The following is a 22,092-nucleotide window of genomic DNA, read 5'->3' as shown; positions in this document are numbered from 1 at the left end:
CATGCTAAGTCACTTTAGTCGTGTCTGACTCTGTGCGACCCTATGGACAGCAGCCCCCAGGCTCCTCTGTCCACGGGATTCTCTAGGCAAGAACACTGGAGTGAGTTGCCATTTCCTTCTCCAGATAGGATTGTTTAAATGGGTAATAATAAAGACTAGCTTTTCAACTAAGCCTTAAGATGAAAAGATATGGTGAGATAAAGATAATTTATGAAATTCCATAAGAACCAATCTCAAAAAGAGTTAACTGAAGAGGAAAGGAGTGATTTTCATATTTTTAATGACACACAGGGTCAGAAATTCTTATTTTTATTCTTTAAATAAAAAAAAACAAAAACCTCAGCACAGTTGAGGCCTGAGTGATGCTAAAACAAAGTAGAGAGAGGGGGACTTCCTGGTGATCCAGTGATTAAGAATTTGCCTTCCAATGCAGGGGATGAAGGTTCCATCCATGGTCAGGGAAGAAAGGTTCCACATGATGTGGGGCAATTGAGCCGGAGCACCTCAGCTAAAGAGCCTGTGCGCTCTAAAGCCCGTGCTCCACAACGAACAGCCCATGCACTGCAATGAAGACCCACCACAGCCCAAAACAAAACAAAAAAACAAAGTAGAGGGACTCTGAGACATGTCTGCTGTCCCTTTTATCTCATGAGTTTTACAAGAGAAAATACACTTTGACCAACATCTGCCATTTGCATTCCTAATATTAGGGGCTCTCTCTCTTCTCCTCCTCTCCCACTCCTCACTGGTTCTCTTTCTAGCAGATTATTTTTTAAATAAATTTATTTATTTATTTTCTGGCTGCAATGGGTCTTCATTGCTAGGCAAGGGCTTTCTCTAGTTGCAGTGAGCGGGAACTACTCTTCACTGTGACGGACAGGCTTCTCGCCGTGGTGGCTCCTCGTGCTGCGTTAGCCCCGGCTCTAGAATGCACAGGCTTCAGGAGTTGCAGCACACAGGGTGAGCTACCCCGCCACATGTGGGATCTCTCCAGACCAGAGATCAAACCCATGTCCCCTGCACTGGCAGGTGGTTTCTTAACCACTAGATCACCAGGGAAGTCCCTTTAGAACACATTCTTGAATGTCTTCTTACTTGAAATTTTCCTTCTGAGAGTATCGGTACCATTCTGAAAAGTTTATTTTAAAACTATTCTTAGATGAAAAACCAGACATTGTATAGCATGATACATAGGTGGCAGTTAACCAGGTTTGTTTTGGACAAACAGGCAGGTACTCAGAATCTCCACAATTTTCCCAACAAGCACAGAATTAAGTGTGTAGATAACATTCAGTCTGTAGTAGCTTTGCCAGCATCCCTTCAACCCTAAAGATACTTTATGATAAACTATCTATCAAAATATCAAAAGATAGTTAGTTACCCTCTACCAAGCTGAATATGATCCTCTAAAGAATGGAAATCCTCCTTTCTCTGAGAGATAGAAATGCATGTGAGAGTTGCAAAGAATCAGAAATGGCTAAGGGGATGAGTGAATGATGGTGGCTTAAATGTATAACCTTTTAAAATGTAAATGAAATGTTTTTCCTAGAGCAGATATATATGAAAGTAATATTTCTATGTGTAAAAACACATACAAATATAAGTGCTATGCATCATTCTATTCATATTGGCTCTCGGGGGAAAAAGTGCACACCCCTTGGGTAACAGGATGCTTCTTACTGGACCATAAGTTAACAGGATTAAAAGTCATCTGCCAATTTGAAAATTGAAAGAATTGCCATGTCAGGGACTCACACACTTGAGTGTCTGGGGTGAAACCCTTGGAGCTTTCCAATCATAATTACATCAATCAGGTCCAGTTAGAGACACCTCATTTTTTACCTTGTCCACCTGTGATAGACACTTGCACACGGCCCTTCAACGTCAGAAGTACCCACCTGGTGTCTGTTCGGGTGTCCCACCGAGAGCTGGAGCAGACTGCTCATGCCTGGTCAACCTCACAGCTTAAAAATCAACAACAACTCTATTTAAATAAGCATTAAAAACAACTTGAGCCTAGAAAACATACTCAGCGCTAACTGCATTGGATAGCAGGAGCAAGTTGTGCTTTCTTATTTGTAATTAACATCACAGACAAGAGGTTTAGTCCTAAAAGTTTTGTGGTTTTCTTTGAATCTAAAGAACATCCTTCAATGTGGCTTCAATTCTTATCCTTCAAAAATCGTCATGTGAATCAATGAACAAGAAATATCAATAAATAAACTTTAGGTCCCAAACTGATTAGTTAAATAAAAGAGCTGGGAAATTCATATAGAAATTGTAATTTACTTAAGTACTGTTTTCTAGGATCTGCTGCAGTTTCACCTGGTCCTGATACTGCTAGAGGTTATTCTTAAATGGCCATCTCTTATTATCTTTGCTGCCTGAAAAGCTGAGTTATTGATTGCTTAAAGGGCTTTCCATGACTCTTCCAAAGTTCAAAATACCACATTTCCATAGCTTGTCATAAAATAGAGAAAATGCAATAAACAAAATAAAATCATATTTATGATTAAAAATGGTTATGTCACATAAAGCTGTCTTCTAAGAAATGCCAATGAAAAAGCAAACATTTCAGCTTCTGACAGGATAAAAAAATATGTTTTATGGTGCTATTAACTTCACGACAGTTATTTAAAAATTAAATCATTTCATAAATGTTACATTTAATGCACTCATTCACTAATATGATGACAGTTATGATTTTTAATTATTTGTCATTCGTGAGCCATTGCTAATCGTTACAGTTCATCTAGTTATTTGATAATTTTTTGTCTTCTTTAAAACTGCTATATAAAGAAAGACCTTTGGAAAACAATAATATATGGCTTTTTTTTTTTAGATGGCAATGATGTTTATTTTTATTTATAAATTATCTAGTGAAGTAGGGCAGAAATTCAACTTCTCCTCAGCCTGATTTTTTCTTTTTTTGAAAACACCATTGTTATTGGTTTCTGGGAGTCTGCTGGCTGCCTTTGTCATGCATTCCAAATTTCCACTCTCCCCTCTTAGTTGCCCTGGGTCTTGTCAGAGTTTCATCCAGGAAGCTCTTAGGTTACAATACTAGTGGTGGAAACCTTCATATTCTAGGGCTCAGGAACAAATGCTTCTTCTGCATTTCATGCCATGCATCAGTGGATTTGCTGCCTTCTAAGTCTCAAAACAACCCACTGCTGGATCAGAGCTTTGCTTCACCAGCAGCCGGGAAAAGCCATCCAGGGCACCAATACACCTGGGGGGACCCTCTAGGGAATGTGAAGGTCAATGCAACTGAAGGAGCTCAGTTTGCTAAGTACATTACTCTCTGAACATTCAACAAGACAGGTCAGCCTCAGAAAGACATCAAACAGATTTAAAGGGAGGATGGAAGAAGATACTCAACGGATTTTGGAGGTTAGGGTCTCGGGGAGGGAGAGCGCCCTCTTGGATTCCACGGGTCCTTTCACGCTGTCTCGGAGGGAACGCACGCTTTTCTGGCGGTTCCTTGCAAAACGAGCCCTCTTGATCTTCCACAACGCGGCATCACTGAGGTTAGCGACATTGGTCCTCACAGCAGTGATAGCTTTGCAAAAGGAATTAGAGGCGATCATTTTCCTTAACTAGCTAAGTTATATACAACTATTCTGAAACAATCCATATGCATATATTTTCAATATTAAAAATCATTTCCATGGATACATTTCTCATTCATCTGTCTCCCTCTATGATAAGATTTATATTTTAAAAAATGTAACTATTACCTGTTTCAACTATCACTTATCATTTTTCTGTTTAAATTGTAAGGTTAAACTATCTAATTTTATCACTGGATAAATAGTCGAGTGACCAAAGTCTTTCCTCCATCTATTTAGAGCTGCAGGTAACTAATTACTAAGCAAGGAAGTGTAAATTTACAAAGTACAAATAAATCTCACACAGTTGCTCACAAACATAAACAGATGATTGAATAATATTTAAGGAACACAGAGTCACAAATGGTTCTCATTGGTCCTCAGATAAATGAGAATTTTGATGTTGAAGTGCCAGAAAATAATTAACCTGCAGACTACAACAGTAGATATTCAATAAACATTTGATGAACTGAGTATATGAAGTCAAGGTAGTTTCCATAATGGGAAATGAAACTACATGCAGAGAATCCAGCTTATCCAGCAAGCACAGGAAGAGGAACTGACTTTTAAAGCAAGTTCTTTGTTTTGCTTACTTGTAGGAAAAGGAAATTCTTTGTTACAATCCAAATGTAGCTGAGCTTCCAAAGAAAGCGTTTCAAATCTGTTGACAAAGAACTCCCAACTCAAAGCAGGGATATCTTGCTTGAGAAAATGTAAGAGTAAAAGCTTGCTCAATATTGTGGGTCGATCTTTAACCACAGTATCAAACTGGAAGTCAAGACAAAGACACAGACCCTGGAGAAAAGGTTAAAAAAAAGTCAGATGTACATACACTAAGCACAGTGAAATAAGGCAGCCTCCTCAATACACACTTACAACGGGGAATGATTCAGTTGAAATCTTCTTGGATTGGGTTTTTGGTAGGGGGAAAATGTGGGAGAGAAGTTTCATATAATCATTGAATATCTCTTGAATTTTGACTCAGAAATCTGAGCTACATGTATATTACTGATTTTTCTGATACATTGTATAATGACCACTTACTCCGAATACTCAATACTATAAACGACTTTCACCGTCTACTGTCTATGTGTATTCTAAAATGTAGTTTTGGAAGTATGATTCTCTTAGTAGACACTATGGGCATTAAAAAAAAATTGGTTTGAGGATATATGGATTAAGTGGTTATTATACAATGTATCAGGAAAAATCAATAATATACATGTAGCTCAAATTTCTAAGTCAAAATTTAAGGAATATTCAATGATTAGGAGAAATTGCTCTCCCACACTTTTTTTTCCTACCAAAAGGAAGATGCACTTCCACTTACTAGCCATGTAACTCTGAAAAAGTTACTTAACCTTTCTAACTCTCAACTTCTCTATCTGTAAATTTGGAACACACAAGAGGTTATTGTGAGGATTAAATGAGGTAATACATGATGGAACACTTATAATACATTGCCCTGGAAATACAATATATGTTTCACAAATTTTGGTTCTTCCCATTATTGTTACTTTTAATAATAACAATATGCTAATGTGGAAAAACAGCAGAACAGGACTTTGGAGGGTCTAAACTTGGTTCTCCCCTGAATTCACTCTGTGTTCTTTGAAAAGCCACATTATCTCTCTGAGACTTCATTTCTTCAAGTATAAAATAAAGGTACCAAACAGGATAAACAATTCTCTCCAGGTCTCACATTTCATGTCTCTCTGACGTTAACTTGTGGCATTTTGTTTCAGCAGCATATTTACCTTCTCTTATTTTGCTCTGATCTATATTACCATTCATCTGATTTCTCTTAGCATCTAGCTTTAATGACAAGAACTTCCCACCCTGGGGCTTCCCAGGCAGTTCAGGTGGTAAAGAGTCTCCCTGCAATGCAGGAACCTGGGTTCGATCCCTGGACCAGGAAGACTCCTGGGGAAGGAAATGGCAACCCACTCCAGTATTCTTGTCTGGAAAATCCCATGGACAGAGGAGCCTAGCAATCTGCAGTTCATGGGGTTGCAAAAAGTCAGACATGACTGAGCGACTAACACTTTCACTTTTCACTTCTTCCCACTCTGGAGTCAGTTGAATGGTAGAAAATAAACCAACCTAGCTTAAAAGTCTGCCACATACAAAAAATTATACAATACTGCATCTGGCAGAAATGATAGCAGCATGGGGACAAAAACTGAAAAGAAAGAATCAACAAAGAAAACAAGAGGTCTGTTAACATGTTGTGGTTCTAGGATGTTGTTCCCAATTAAAAAATTTCCAGTGTCGAAACTGGAAGCTGAGACTAGTAAAGACTTCCTTAGACACATGTTCTTTGAGAATTTGGAGAGGGACATGCAGGAATACAGCACTGAAACTTTTAATACTACAGAATGTGGAAAAATATACAGTGCACAGAATGTTAGCACACAAAATGTGAAATGTTAAGTTGCAAAGCTTCATGACAATCAAGAAGTCTACAGTTATGACCCAGGACAGTGACCTCAGGTTCATTCCCTGGATTCAATGGCCATGATAATGACTAGTCTATCTTTCAGTTATCACAGGGGTTTATAAGAATCAAAGGGAAAAATGCAGGATATCACTTAAGAAAGGATAATGTGCTATACAAGGATGGAATAAAGTAGTTATTATGAAGTTGTATTGATATTATATTGAGAAGTAAAGTTGTCACCAATGAGTAAATATCTCTCAAAGTCCTTCTCTGAGCAGAAAAAAAAATTTCTGGTGTTATCAGCAGCAGCAGCATTTTGTGTGTGTTATGTGACAAATGACTCATTGAGTTGGTACAGAAGAGCAGAGTGCCATATGTGGAGCAGACAATGCCCATCACAGGGCAGGAACATCACCTGCAGTGCTGGCCTCTTTATGGTGTCAAGCAGGAGACCGGCCCTCGTAGCCACAGCTGGGTTGACGTCCTCCACAGCTGTCAGGAAGCAGCAGAAGGCGTGTGCCAGGGAGTATTTCAGTAGGTGGTTTTTGGTCACTGAGTGAATATCCAGAAATCTACAAATTACAGCCACTTTTTCCACTGCAATATCAAAGGCACACAACAACAAAAAATGACATTTATTTAGACAGTCTGAGAAATGAATCCACAGAGGATAAAGTTAGTTCGGGGTGCCCTCATACGGATCTTAAACACCAAGAGGAAATTTCAATGCCACCCTTGTTGAGTGTTCTGCTTTATCTGTGTGGCAGAGAGCATTTCTACTCAGTGCAGTAGTTTTCTGCCAGCAGCCTTGATTTAGTTCCGGGTGTTTTTTCTTTAATGCTCTCTACTTTTGTTGACCTTCCAATCATATTTCAAACTCTTCAAAATGCCTCTATGTTCATTTCCTTGTCCATTCTACAGAGATTCTGCAGGCATGTTCTACAGAGGCTCTGCAGACCACACAGGGAGGCGGGATGTGCCCGCCAGGGCTAGCTCTAGGTTCTTAGCATGTCATGAAGTGATATGACAACCACTTCCTGGGGCTACAGAAGCCACATATTTCTTCCATGAAATAGATGCACCCTTACTTGATAGCGTTCTAATTATTCTGCAAATCTATGTTGAATTATTCCAGCCACTCTTTAAACATAGCTTTATAAAAGTTATAGTAGCTAGTAAAGCAATATAGTTCCATGCAAAGACATTTCAGGTCTTTATTTAAGCTGTTCCAGCAGCCTAGAAAGAATATTCCTTCTATTCTTTTCCACTTTTTGACACTCTATCATCCTTAAAGAGTTTGCTGCTGAAATTCTACTGTTCTGTAAAGTCACTCTGACTTTCTAGAATGTTCTTTGCATCCCATGAACACCTGCAAAATTACAACTCACTTACCTATGGCATTTGTGTGTTCATATATAGCTATATGACATATTTCTTGTTGTGATCTTGAATTATATCTGTACCTTTATAGTTTCTTAACCTCTTACATGTTTATATTTGGTCACATCAATTAAATTAGGAGCCTCTTAAGAGCAGGAATCTGTTCACATACTATTTTTGTTACTCCCATAGTACCTAGTACATATAGTACTTATTCAATAAATTCATAAATTCATTTATTTTATATATATGTGTATATATAAAACTAAGATCATTCTACATTTGTTATATAAAATATACCTATAAATATTTTATATATAAAAAGCAGAGACATTACTTTGTGGACAAAGGTCCACATAGCCAAAGCTATGGTTTTTCCAGTAGTCATGTACAGATCTGAAAGTTGGACCATAAAGAAGGCTGAGCGCCAAAGAATTGATACTTTTGAATTGTGGTGTTGGAGAAAACTCTTGAGAGTCCCTTGGACTGCAAGGAGAACAAACCAGTCCATCCTAAAGGAAATCAGTCTTGAATATTCATTGGAAGGACTGATGCTGAAGCTGAAGCTCTAATACTTTGGCCACCTGCAAAGAGCCAACTCATTAGAAAAGACTCTAAAACTGGGAAAGCTTGAAGGCAGGAGGAGAAGGGGATGACAGAGGATGAGATGGTTAGATAGCATCAACAACTCAATGGACATGAGTTTGAGTAGGCTCTGGGAGTTGGTGATGGACAGAGAAGCCTGGTGTACTGCAGTCCACGGGGTTGCAAAGAGTCAGACATAACTGAGTGACTGAAGAGCTCATTCTAAGACAAAAGAGATCATTCTAAGTACTTGGGGGAGATGGAAGTAAATGGAAAAATGAACTGTTTCGGACTGAATGTTTGTGTCCCCTCCAAAAATTGATATTGGAGTCTTAATTCCCAATGTAGTGGCATTTGGAGGTGGGACCTTGGGAGGTAATTAGGTTTAGATGACATCATGAGGGTAGGCTCCCTATTATGGGACTGGTGAACTTATAATAAAAAGAAAGGAGACCAGAGTTCTCTCTCTCTCCACCATGTAAAGATATAGCAAGAAGGCAGTCATCTACAAGACAAGAACAGAACCCTCACAAAGGAACCCAATAAGCTGGAGCCTTGATCTTGAACTTCCCAGCCTCCAGAATGATGAGAAATAAATTTCTGTTGTTTAAGCCACCCAGTCTATGGTATTCTGTTATGGTTTCTCAAGTAGACTAATTATGTGAATGAGTCTCAGATCTCGACTTCAAAGTCAAGTCAACTAAAAGAGATAACACAAGTACAATTATAACAGAAATGTAATGTAAAAGGCTAGAACTGCCATTAACGAGGTAGAAATAAAATGCTACAGGAGATTAGAGGATAAAGAAATGACTTTCCACTGAACGAATAGAGAAAGTGAAACTCAATGGGGGCATTTGAAGACTCATGAAATGGAGGTGGCATTTGAATGGGACCTGGAATGGAAGAAAGATTCATTAGAAAAGACCCTGATGTTGGGAAAGATTGATGGCAGGAAGAAAAGAGAATGACAGAGGATGAGATAGGTGGTTGGATGGCATCACCGACTCTATGGACACAAGTTTGAGCAAGCTTCAGGAATTGGCAATGCACAGAGAAGCCTGGCATGCTGCAGTCATCAGGTCACAAAGAGTCAGACGCAACTGAGTGACTGAACTGAACTGAACTTGAATGGAAGAGGACTTCAGAGGGAGAGCACAGAATGGTCAACACATGGATGAAGAAAAGCAAAAAGCAATGGAGAAATAGCAATGGTATATGTAGAAAGAAAAGTGAGAAATAAGGCTGCAAACACTTGCAGTTAGACCATGGGAATCTTTGAATGTCTGTTTAAGGACTCTGAAATTTATTCTCTAGGCATCTAAAGACCTATTAAAACTTTTTGAGTAGAAAAGCAATATAATCAGATATTTATCTGCTTTATTTGTATTCAAATGTCTATAAAATGTTGTCAATACCATGTAGTCTTTTGCTAGAAAGTTTTACTCTAATTTCATACAACATCATGTGCTGTCACATAAATAAACCAGCCCTGGGATTCATGGGACATTAAAAGCAAGAACTCCTTGAGGGGATCAGATGTTAGGGAACTAAACTCAAGGTATAATAATTAACTCACCTGATGGAACTTCCATTTCTCTGCAAAATTTCTGAGACACTAAAATATACTGCAGATGGTGACTGCAGCCGTGAAATTAAAAGACGCTTACTCCTTGGAAGGAAAGTTATGACCAACCTAGAGAGCATATTCAAAAGCAGAGACATTACTTTGCCAACAAAGGTCCATCTAGTCAAGGCTATGGTTTTTCCTGTGGTCATGTATGGATGTGAGAGTTGGACTGTGAAGAAAGCTGAGTGCCAAAGAATTGATGCTTTTGAACTGTGGTGTTGGAGAAGACTCTTGAGAGTCCCTTGGACTGCAAGGAGATCCAGCCAGTCCATTCTGAAGGAGATCAGCCCTGGGATTTCTTTGGAAGGAATGATGCTGAAGCTGAAACTCCAGTACTTTGGCCACCTCATGTGAAGAGTTGACTCATTGGAAAAGACTCTGATGCTGGGAGGGATTGGGGGCAGGAGGAGAAGGGGACAACGGAGGATGAGATGGCTGGATGGCATCACTGACTCGATGGACGTGAGTCTGAGTGAACTCTGGGAGCTGGTGATGGACAGGGAGGCCTGGCGTGCTGCGATTCATGGGGTAGCAAAGAGTCGGACACGACTGAGCGACTGAACTGAACTGAACTGAACTGAAAATATACCGAACCATTCTGATCAGGCACACTGTGGTGTGCCAACCCTGCTTGCTACCCCTTGAGAGTGGGAGTACCAGCAGATTAGAGTGACAGTGAGGCCAGCAGATATAAGACTAAGACACACCCAGGTTCGTTCCATACCCTGTTCCTCTAGGAACCTGCCATTCTAAGCACTAGGAATTACAAGCATCACTGCAGACTTGGTCCCTGATGTTTCAATGGCAAGAGTACAACAGCAGAGCTTCTCAAACTTCACTGAATTACCTGGAGAGAACTTGTTAGAAATATAGATTTCTGGCCTCATCTCCTAAAATTCTGATGCAGTAGGTCTAGGATGAGGCCCAGTAATCTGCATTTTAAGCGAACATTTCCAGGTATTCCATTGCAAGTAACCCATTAGGCTGACTACCATTCACACCAGGACCCCTTTGAGAGTAAACAGGGGTACAATTAATAAGCACTTCTGGACAACAGGCATTCACTGGGACTATCTTAGACAAACCTAGACAGGGTCAACCTACCTAAGGACCATCCTGAAAAATTCTATTATCAAGGAAGCTCAATTAAGTAGAGCCAACAAAGAACATTAGCAAGCAGGACAACACCTTCCAAAGAGAAGGGAGGAAAAGGAAGGGCCGGAAAGAGATATCATGACTGGACATCTGGTTTACCTGGTGAACCAGAGAGAATTTTTAAGCTAATACAGAGGTACCTGCTTCAAACCTCATCTTCCAGTCTTTGCTGTTGAAATTGCCATTTATGATTGTCCAAAAGATGTCAGCACCATGAGGAAGTGACAAAGCGTGAAGAAGGAGAGGAACTGCCAACGAAGACAGCTGGGAGAATTCAGATTTGACGACTCTCCACAGGCTGGGGAATCAAGAAAAAGCAAAGTGGTTACAGTTACAACAAACTTTCTAGAAATAAATCTTATTATCTTAATTTATGGGAAGTGTCGTTAACAGATGGCTGGTAGGGATGCTCTGATACACTCTTTTTCTATGTTAATTCTTTTTAAATGTTTGGCTGCATTCTGTGGCATGTAGGACCTTAGTTCCCCAACCAGGGATCGAACCCTCAACCCCCGCATTAAGGTGGAGCCTTAATCACTGAACTGCCAGGGAAGCCCTTTCCTATGTTAATTTTTTTTAAAGAAATTACTTATATATAAGAACACAGAAAAACGCTACCGGTTAACATTGCATGTTAACATAAAGTTTTAAACTGTATATTATAAATCCAGGTACATAAATGGACAATAACTGTTAAATAATAACTGATATTAGTTATGTTAAGATGATGAGGTGATAAGTGATTTTTGCAAATGCTCTTATAGTGAAAATCTGGAGAATTTTATTGGTTTTGTTTGCCTAGCATCCTTTTATTCTTATTCTAGCAAACAACTCTCTTCCTATTAAGAACAGCCTCTGTACCAACTGGCAGGGTTGTTAATCAAGTTCCCCCATCTTCTCTATCCCAAGAGTGAACACAAAGCCCAGACTGATCAGAATACTTCAATGTAATGAATAGAGTGATTAGTCCAGGGGTGGGCATGTAACCAAGCACGGGAATGCTGGCATCCTTTTCCAGGCTTTGGTATGTACTCTGAAATCTCAAGAATAAAGTGAGATGTGGCTCTAGAGCTGCCGGCCACCCTGTCCCACCTCACAGGGGCAGCCTGCTGAAAGCCAGCACAGAGGGAACAAGGCTAAGCAATGTGCAGGGAGGGAGAGAGGGGTGGGAGACGAGAGAGGGAAAACAAACAGAAAGGGGGAGGCATCCCTGGTAACACCTTAGGAATACTTGCCATTCCTAAAATCAGACCAATACTGCTCAAAAACACACCTTAGTAAGTTAAAGCAAAGTCCCTAACAATACATGCCAGAATAATTCTGAATGCATATTTTTAGTAATAATATTTTCAAATTTTTTATTCAGTTATCTAAAGTATGGCTTTTGTTTGTTTTCACTTTGGTTTATTCTGTTTTGTTTCCTCTCTGGCTCTAAAGTTAATACCAGAATCAACATGACATTTGACTTCCAAGCAAGACTATAAAGTTTTTTGCCACTCAGTTCATAGTCATTTCTTAGGGCAGCCTAGGAAACTAGTATATTTCCCCCTCCATCTTAGCTGAAACCTGACATCTTGCTGGTAACACAATTTCCCCTTAACCTCTCTATGAGTCTTCATCCTAGTCTTCACTAGCTCCACACAATCCTTGGTTCCCATGGCTTCCTCCAGGCCTTCTCTTACCAACCTCTTTCTATTGAAACCCATGCCATCTACTTACAGGGCCCTGTCCCCTCTCCCTTCCCTGCTGAATGTGGTCCCTGCTAGACTTCCTCCTCATCCAAGCCTCTGCCAATGTCTCTAGTGAATCCAGCCATGGTCTCACAGGTCCACCTCTTCCTCAGTCACGGTGGCCTTTATCTTACTCTATTGGGTGAGTCACTGACCTCCCCTCAGGAAGGCTGAGAACATTCAGTTCCCACCTCTGATCCTGACTTAGGCTATTTTTCCCTCTTTTCTATACTCTTCCCCCAAATGTCAAACCTCTTTTGGCTTCGCTTGCCTCCAGTTTTAGAAGGGATCCCAGAGTCAACCATTTTGATCCTCTGGAATTCCTCATCCCTCTGACCTTCCACCATAATCAAAGCACTAATTCCCACTCCTGAATAAACCCATTGCCTACTTTTATCCACTTTCAGGCCCCAGAGTACTGGTGAAAAAAATCCACAAATTCCTACATGCCTGGCGCATCACAGTTAGGTGCCAGCTCACCTCGGCAAGGCCCCAAGGCTAGTGTTTCTTTGATGATTTCTTGCTGATGCCTTACTGCTTCCCTTATGTAACCTGTTCCACACTTCTTCCATATTCTTCAAACTCCCAACTCAATCTTTATCGCCCCGTCCCTCTCAGAGGAAGACATCAGCATGTACTATTCTTAAGGTTCTAGTTACTTGTTATGATCCCCTTGACACTTTTCCTTTTCCTGCAAATGCATCTCCTTTCAAAGGAAAAGGCATCCCTCCTCTTTCTCCCCACCCTTGTTCTTGATCTCATGTGCCTGCCTTCCAGGACTTGGCTCCACCAACTACTCCCTTTCCTCTACTTCTTTCTATGGACCATAAATGTTCCAAATGTCTTTATTCAAAACACACTTGACATCCACTTCTTTTCCCCTCTAAGTGTCTGATCATTCCCTCCTCTTCAAACAAACTTTTCAGTAGGAAGTTCTGTATTATATCTTAACATTCCCAAAGCCTTTGCAAGCTCTTTGCACACCCTCAAATGCGGATGGTCCCCAGTGATCTCTTTTCTTCATGTGCTGTGCTGTGCTTAGTCACTCAGTCACATCTGACTCTTTGTGACCCCATGGACTGTAGCCTACCAGGCTCCTCTGTCCATGGGATTCTACAGGCAAGTATACTGGAGTGGGTTGCCATGCCCTCCTCCAAGGGATCATCGCAACCCAGAGATCGAACCCAGGTCTCCTGCATTGCAGGTGGATTCTTTATCGTCTGAGCCACCAGGGAAGCCCAAGAATAGCCTGTCCCTTCTCCAGGGGATCTTCCTGACCCAGAAGTTAAACCAGGGTCTCCTGCATTACAGGTGGATTCTTTATGAGCTGAGCTACCAGGGAAGCCCCTTTTCTTCATACTCATGCTATGAAAGTACAATTCTGACCCTGTTCATTGTTTCAAAATCTTCCAAAGATCTCCAAATACCATTAAGTAAGTAGTAGTAGTGTAGTCAGTCATGTCCGACTCTTTGCAACCCCCTGCCAGGCTCCTCAGTCCATGGGGATTCACCAGGCAAGAATACTGGAGTGGGTTGCCATTCCCTTCTTCCCGACTCAGGGATTGAACACGGTCTCCCACATTACAGGCAGATTCTTTGAGCCACCGTGACATGTCTATATTATTATAACTAGATCAACAAATGTAAACATTGGGCTTCCCTGGTGGATCAGTGGCAAAGAATCCAGCTACCAGTGCAGGAGACACAGTGCAGGAAGATCCCCTGGAGAAGGGAATGGCAACCCACTTGAGTATTCTTGCCTGGAAAATTCCATAGGCAAAAGAGCCTGGCAGGCTATAGTCCATGCGGTCGCAAAAGAGTCAGACATGACTTCAAACAACAACAAAGCCTCTATTTTCAAAGGCCTTTCACTCTTGCGTCCCAACCTCCAGCTTCACTTTCCATTCTAAGTCACTTAAGTCATGTCCAACTCTGTGCGACCCTCTGGACTGTAGCCCTCCAGGCTCCTCTGCCCATGAGATTCTCCAGGCAGAAATACTGGAGTAGGCTGCCATTTCCTTCTCCAGGGGATCTTCTCGATCCAGGGATCCAACCTGCGTCTCCTGCACTGGCAGGTGGATTCTTTACCACTGAGCCATCTGGGAAGCCAAGTTAACCTGAACCACACTTTTGTTTTTCAATTATCTCATTTGCTTACATATTAAATGAGAATTATATTTTTTGACTTATTTCTAAGAACACTGTAACAGTTATTTTAAGGTTGTCAGGAAGAAAATAATTAGTAAATCTAGGACAATATTTTATTATTTTTCTCAAAATGCTTCAGGAATGTCTAAAAAATAACTTTTCAGACAATATATGGAGAGATTTAGATGCTTATTAGCAGTACTACTTCAAGTAAGATGTTGAGTCTTAGTTGTACTTGGTATCTATTAACTTATACCAATTGACATTTTTCTAGCATACACTGTATTCTTAAGTCATCTAACAATTAAAAGGCATAAAATAATCCTTATTTTGCCTTTTCTACTTCTACAGTATCTAGCAAATTACTATTCCTCATGTTGATATACTTAAAAAATTAGACTCTATAAAAGAAATGTAAGTAGTTCCTATAGGCAAATTAGTCTGTCCTGACTAAGAGAAAGAACCCAATGAATTGATAAGTCTTATTCTAACACTGATTTTCACAGATGAAATCTAAAATAGAAACAGACAAAAACACTATTAGGAAGACATACCTTGCAATCAGCATATGATCCTGAATATAGGCTAAAAATTGAGGATGATCTTTTCTAGCAATGTATAAACACTCTCCATGTAGACAGAGGATCTTCAGGCAATTGAGCATATTAAAAAGAATGTCTGGCTCTTCAAACTTAGCCATTTCCTATGCAAAGAATCACATGTTTACTGAGTTATCGCAAATGGCAATGCTACCAAATAAAATATTCAAATATCTCAAAAAACGTACCTGGAAAATGGTGTATATTAGTCTCAACGTTACTGGAAGCTGCTGGTGGCAAAACTTTCTTTCAGTATCATTCTTTATTGCTAGGAAGAAATAATTACACACAAGTTAGCACAACTCTTTTCCCCATCATTCATGAATTATCAAGACCATAAAATGAAGAGAAGTAAATATAGAATATATTAAAAATATTCATGTAAAGTGTTTCTTTGCTCTCCAAGTAAGCATATATACTTTCCATAATGCAAGTGAGGGAAAGCTAGATTTAGGATCCTCAGCTTCCAACTCCCACTGTGTATTCAGATATCTTTCATTCCCTGAAGCAACCCCAGCCCAGCCCTATGCTCCTGTGGGCACCTAGTTCCACTGATACCTGGAGGGGCCTAGGGCTTGGCTAGGTTTGCCTTCCTATTTGAAAGGGAGATAGTATAGTGTGAAAATGTTAATTGTTCAGTCATGTCTGACTCTTTACAACCTCATAGACTGTAGCCCGCCAGGTTCCTCTCCATGGAATTTCCCAGGCAAGAACACTGGAGTGGATTGCCATTTCCTTCTCCAGGGGATCTTCCTAACCCAGGGATAAAACCTGGGTCTCCTGCATTGAAGGCAGATTCTTTACCATCTGAGCCACTAGGGAATGCAGGTATTAAAGAGAGATGTGGGCTTCCCTGGTAGCTCAGATGGTAAAGAATCTGCTTGTAGTGCAGGCAGGGTTTGATTCCTGGGTCAGGAAGATCCCCTGGAGAAGGGAATGGCTGCCCATTCTGGAATTCTTCCTGCAGAATTTCATGGACAGAGGACCTGATGGGCTACACAGTCCTTGGGGTCAGAAACAGTCAGACATGACTGAGCGACTGAGCAACTAACACTTTTACTTTCTTTTTCACTTTCAAAGAGACATATGCAAGTTGTATTAACACCTAAGGATTTACCCCAGGATTCACATGTATCCTTTTCACACACGCACAGGACTTACTCTTGCACAAAAAAAAAAGGATACTTTTAAAGACTTGAGAATATTTAAGTGAGAACTATTCATGGTTTTATCTTCTTGTGAAGATCTCTAAAAAGACCTTTGCCTCTATAGTTGGGGGGGTAGGGGGGTGACTTGAGGAAGGTATATTGTAAGTGAGGCATGTCAGAGAAAAGAATTCACAAGTTAATTCTCAAATGTAGAAACTAGTGTAAAATGTTTTCAAATCACTATTATAAGTTTTGGCAATTCCTAGGATAGCCAGTGGGAGTCAAACCATCTTTGTCTAGCATAAAAATTTTTTTTAGTATTTTTAATGGAGAACATATCTGACTACTGTAAGAAATAGGTGCCAGGCCACAAAACAGGAAACAGGAAATATTCTAGAAAGAGGAGGAAACCACTGAACATATATCAATAGAGCGTTCCGCTAATCTCTGACAGAAGAGCTCAAGAACCCCGTCTGAAGACCCACAAAGCAGAAGCAGGACCAGGGTGCTCGGCAGCAGGGAAGGCGGGTCTTGGGAAACAATTCCTCCTCCCTGAGGAGACAAGTTATAACTGTGTCCTGCAAACAGCAGAGAGTAAGAGAAGGAAAATAGACCAGAAACTGTGACCAGAGCCTGAAGCAGTGTTTAGGGGAGGTGAATAGAGCAAATGTTTAGGTAAGTGGAGCTTATAAACAATTAAGCACAAGGGGAAGTATAATTTATAAAAATCAATTGCTTGATTTTAACCATTATTCAAATGGCAATTAATTGATTTGTGCACTATGTTGAGTTAAAAAAATCTATTTACACAGAAAGAGCACAGGTTATTAGATCATAAGTGAAATCCATCAACCTGCCAGACTTAAGACTGTACTAACAATCATCAAGACAGTGTGATACTGGCACAAAGACAGAAATATAGATCAATGGAACAAAACAGAAAGCTCAGAGATAAATCCACATACCTATGGACACCTTATTTTTGACAAAGGAGGCAAAAATATACAATGAAGAAAAGACAGTATCTTTAGCAAGTGGTGCTGGGAAAACTGGTCAACCACCTGTAAAAGAATGAAACTAGAACACTATCTAACACCATACACAAAAATAAACTCAAAATGGATTAACGATCTAAATGTAAGACCAGAAACTATAAAACTCTTAGAGGAAAACATAGGCAGAATACTTTGACATAAATCACAGCAAGATTACACTTCCCAGAGTAATGGAAATAAAAACAAAAATAAACAAATGGGACCTAATTAAACTTAAAAGCTTTTGTACAATGAAGGAAACTATAAGCAAGGTGAAAAGGCAGCCTTCAGAATGGGAGAACATAATAGCAAATGAAGCAACTGACAAAGAATTAATCTCCAAAATATACAAGCAGCTCTTGCAGCTCAACTGTAGAAAAATAAATGACCCAATAAAAAAATGGGCCAAAGAACTAAACAGACATTTCTCCAAATAAGACATACAAATGGCTAACAAACACATGAAAAGATGCTCAACATCACTCATTATCAGAGAAATGCAAATCAAAATCACAATGAGGTACCATCTCATGCCGGTCAAAATGGCTGCCATCACAAAGTCTACAAACAATAAATGCCGGAGAGGGTGTGGAGAAAAAGGAACTTTCTTACACTGTTGGTGGGAATGCAAACTAGTACAGCCACTATGGAGAACAGTGTGGAGATTCTTTTAAAAACTGGAAGTAGAAATAGAACTGCCCATACTACCCAAGAATCCCACTGCTGGGCATACACACCAAGGAAAACAGAATTGAAAGAGACACATGTACCCCAGTGTTCATCACAGCACTGTTTACAGCAGTTAGGACATGGAAGCAACCTAGATGTCCATCAGCAGACAAATGGATAAGGAAGTTGTGGTACATATACACAATGGAATATTACTCAGCTATTTTAAAAAAAGAACACATTTGAGTTAGTTCTAATGAGGTGGATGAAACTGGAGCCTACTATACAGAGTGAAATAAGTCAGAAAGAGAAACATCAATACAGCATATTAATGCACATACATGGAATTTAGAAAGATGGTAACGACGACCCTATAGGCAACCCAACAAAAGAGATACAGATGTAAAGAACAGACTTTTAGCCTATGCGGAAGAAGGCAAGGGTGGGACTATATGAGAGAATAGCACTGAAACATGAATATTACCATATGTAAAATAGATGACCAGTACAAGTTTGATGCATGATGCAAAGCACTCAAAGCTGATGCTCTGGGACACCCAGAGGGATGGCATAGGGAGGGTGATGGGAGCAGGGTTCAGGGTGGTGGGACACATGGATACCCATGGCTGATTCATGTCGATGTATGGCAAAAACCACCACAATATTGTAAAGTAACTACCCTCCAATTAAAATAATTAATTTTTTAAAAAAAGACTAAATCCACCATGTGGCTTTCAGAGAAAAAAAATAATAAGTGAAATCCATGCTTTCCTTAGGCATTAATTCCTGATAGAAACATGGCTTGGGCCTCAGCCTTGGCAAATAATTAGTAAATCTAAATAAACCCAGAGACGTAGGTTCTAGTCTCATCCCTGCCACTAACTAGTTGCACAATGTTCGGGTTACCAATTTCCAGTCTCCCACCCCAGGTACACCCAGGATCAAGGGTGAGCAGGCGGAGCTCATTTCACTGTGTTTGTGTTTCAACTCCTCAGATGACCCTGATGCTCCATTACATTTTGGAATCATGTTGAGCATAAAGTATAAATCAGGAGTGAACAACACGAGCTACATGACCACGAGCAAGATGCTCAACCATCCCGGATGTACTTTCCTCATCCACACAGTGAGAAGGCTGACCTAGATCGGCAGGTTTCAAATCTCTTTCCATGAAGTCCTTTGTTGAAACAGAATCTTACGTAGAACTCCAACATATGAAATAGCACAAGACAGAGCGCCCTGGCTGAAGCAGGGTGGGAGCCTGGGTCTGCTCATCCTTTGCCCACATCTTCTCACCAACTGCCACCCAATTAAGGATGGTCAAAAGAAAACACAGAGTTTTACAACCTCTAGTACACGCTAAGCAGAGAAGGCAATGGCACTCCACTCCAGTACTCTTGCCTGGAAAATCCCATGGACAGAGGAGCCTGTTGGGCTGCGGTCCATGAGGTCGCTAAGAGTCAGAAACAACTGAGCGACTTCACTTTCACTCTTCACTTTCATGCATTGGAGAAGGAAATGGCAACCCACTCCAGCGTTCTTGCCTGGAGAATCCCAGGGACGGGGGAGCCTGGTGGGCTGCCGTCTATGGGGTCGCACAGAGTCGGACACGACTGAAGCAACTTAGCAGTAGCAGCAGTATACACTAAGAACCAATGAAGCAGGTGATCTCAGGTGTTCCCTTTTCTAAGTGTCAATGGTTCTAAATAGTGTGAGTCAGCATTTTGTTTGTGTGTGTGCCAGTCCTGTCTGACTCTTTGCAATCCCATGGACTGTAGCCTGCCAGGCTCCTCTGTTCCTGGGATTCTCCAAGCAAGAATACTGGCGTGGGTTACCATTTCATCTTCCAGGGGATCTTTCCAACCCAGGGATCAAGCCCACGTCTCATGCATTGGCAGGCGGATTCTCTACCACTTTAGCCACCTGGGAAGTCAATATATTCACCCCTCAACTAACTATTTATACAGTTCCTGCTGAAGCAGTGAGTTCCAACCAAGCAGTCTGTACTAACAATGTAGTTACCCTGGTCTGATCAGATGCGCCATGAGCTGAAAAGGAGCCCCCAAAATAGTTATTTAATGTTTGCTGCTCACTGAAGCGGTGATGGAAAGCCCGTGCTTCCCAAACTTTGGTTCTGGGGAGCGGGTCCCCCAGGGGCCAGTTCAGGATTGTGGAAGCAGGAAGATATAAATTCAGAGAGTGCCACAGTGCAGATCCAGAAACCAGGCTTTGCCAGAGAGACGTGAGGTCACACCCTAAATTCCTGAAACCCCTTCAGAGTTTGAAGAGCTGGAGATGATTTCATGGGGGCCGGTTCCTGCCATCTTGCTGCTCCCAATTAGCCTACACAGAGCCTTTAAGCAAACTAGAATGAGGGCATCCCTCTTCCCAGCTCTGAGCAGAGCCAACCAAGTAGCCTTAGAGTATGACTTGTACAGCTGCTCACAATGAGCCCATCCAAGGTCCCAGCCAAAGCCCTGGGGGTGCAGCTTTGGCCACCTCTATCCAAAAGCACCGTGCTTTGGCCAAATGACCTGAGTAGCTCTCAAGAGCGCTGGCCCCCTCCACTTGGTTGCTGTTGTATAGTCACTCAGTCGTGTCTGACTGTGACCCCACGGACTGCAGCACGCCAGGCTTCCCTGTCCTTCACTGTCTCCCCGAGTTTGGCCCTTCAACCTTAGTTCACAGCTACTTCTCCGTAGAGAACACGATTCAGTGTGGAGAGGCTGCCTTCCCTGACAGGGTGGGTTTTGTTGCTCACAAGCTCCAGTTGCCAGGAACATGCTCAGGGACTTCTGCTCTACTAGAAGCACGCCCTGGATCTGTTCACTTCATAATCTTGAGAGAAATGGTTCATGTGCACCAGTCTGAACTTGCCCAAGCCTAGAGTAGGCTAAGCAACCCAGGTCCTGAATGTTCATGCAGACTGGGTGGGATGTGCCCACCACTCCCAGTAAGCCACAGTCCACCTACCAGCATGTTCCATGGGCTCGGGGCGATTGCCAGGGTTCTCCTCACGCTTGTTCGCTGGATTCTCCTCCTCCTCACCTTCAGGGCCTATAATAAACTCTGGTCTGGAGGAAAGGAGGCTATCTTCAAGGCTGTCTGTGGGCTCCTGAAACAAACACAAACAGCCGGATGAGCAGCCCTTCAGGGATGTGAAGTCCCTCTTAGTTCAACAAAGATAGGTGAGCACCTGCTGGTCCCAGGCCCTGTGCTGAACCCCGGGGGAGCAAAGGCACTGCCTCCAAAGACATTTAGATCAGCTATTTTCCGAAACATTTTCATTAGCTTAAAATACATATGGAAAAAAAATCTTAAAAACATTGTTAAACTTCCTAGGCTAGCTTTCTCACCTCTGCTTTAATTCCTGTGATTGTCTCAATTACCTAGTAATTCCAACCCATGCTCATTTTGTTCACTAACAGTACTTAATTAGCAGAGAATAATAAGGGGTTCACATCAATATGTGTGTGTGTGCTCAATCGTGTCTGATTCTCTGTGACCCCATGGACTGTAGCCAGCCAGGCTCCTCTCTCTGTCCATGGGATTTCCCAGGCAAGAATACTGGAGTGGGTTGCCATTTCCTTCTCCAGGGGATCTTGTCAATTCAGCAGTTGAACCTGCATTTCTTGTGTCTCCTGCATTGACAGAAAAATTCTTTACCACTGCAGCACCTGGGAAACCCTCACATCAACATATTTGGATACAAATACTGGTGGCTAGGGGAAGTCACATTTTTCAGAGCAAGACATTTCTATAACATGCAAGTTAAAGAGAGCTAGGTACAGCAACCCAAGTGTTCATCAACAGATGAACAAATAGACAAAATGTAGCAAATACATACAATGGAATATTATTCACTCTTATAAAGGAAAGAAATTCTGACACACGATACAATATGAATGGACCTTGAGGACATTATGCCCGGCTTCCCAGGTGGCACTAGTGGTAAAGAATCCA

At 41.2% G+C, this 22,092-nt stretch overlaps 1 protein-coding gene across 12 annotated transcripts in view; it reads right to left on the bottom strand.

The window, feature by feature from the left end:
* Window positions 1-22,092, bottom strand: part of UNC79 (unc-79 homolog, NALCN channel complex subunit) — a 288,494-nt gene that overhangs the window by 109,255 nt on the left and 157,147 nt on the right. For 9 of the 12 annotated variants that reach the window (XM_070775592.1, XM_070775586.1, XM_070775587.1 and 6 more), the window contains 8 exons: window positions 21,103-21,244; window positions 15,467-15,546; window positions 15,234-15,382; window positions 10,942-11,099; window positions 6,467-6,648; window positions 4,205-4,406; window positions 3,383-3,562; window positions 1,899-1,964 (listed from right to left, as the gene is read on the bottom strand). In XM_070775592.1, the coding sequence (XP_070631693.1) occupies window positions 1,899-1,964; window positions 3,383-3,562; window positions 4,205-4,406; window positions 6,467-6,648; window positions 10,942-11,099; window positions 15,234-15,382; window positions 15,467-15,546; window positions 21,103-21,244 (1,159 nt within the window). The remainder of the gene's footprint in view (window positions 1-1,898; window positions 1,965-3,382; window positions 3,563-4,204; window positions 4,407-6,466; window positions 6,649-10,941; window positions 11,100-15,233; window positions 15,383-15,466; window positions 15,547-21,102; window positions 21,245-22,092) is intronic. The other 3 variants (XM_070775588.1, XM_070775593.1, XM_070775596.1) reach the window with 1 other exon arrangement.

The sequence above is a fragment of the Bos indicus genome, chromosome 21 (assembly GCF_029378745.1).
Source record: "Bos indicus isolate NIAB-ARS_2022 breed Sahiwal x Tharparkar chromosome 21, NIAB-ARS_B.indTharparkar_mat_pri_1.0, whole genome shotgun sequence".
Taxonomy (NCBI): domain Eukaryota; kingdom Metazoa; phylum Chordata; class Mammalia; order Artiodactyla; family Bovidae; genus Bos; species Bos indicus.
Note: the sequence above shows the minus strand (reverse complement) of the source record. Positions and strands in the feature narration are given on the sequence as shown.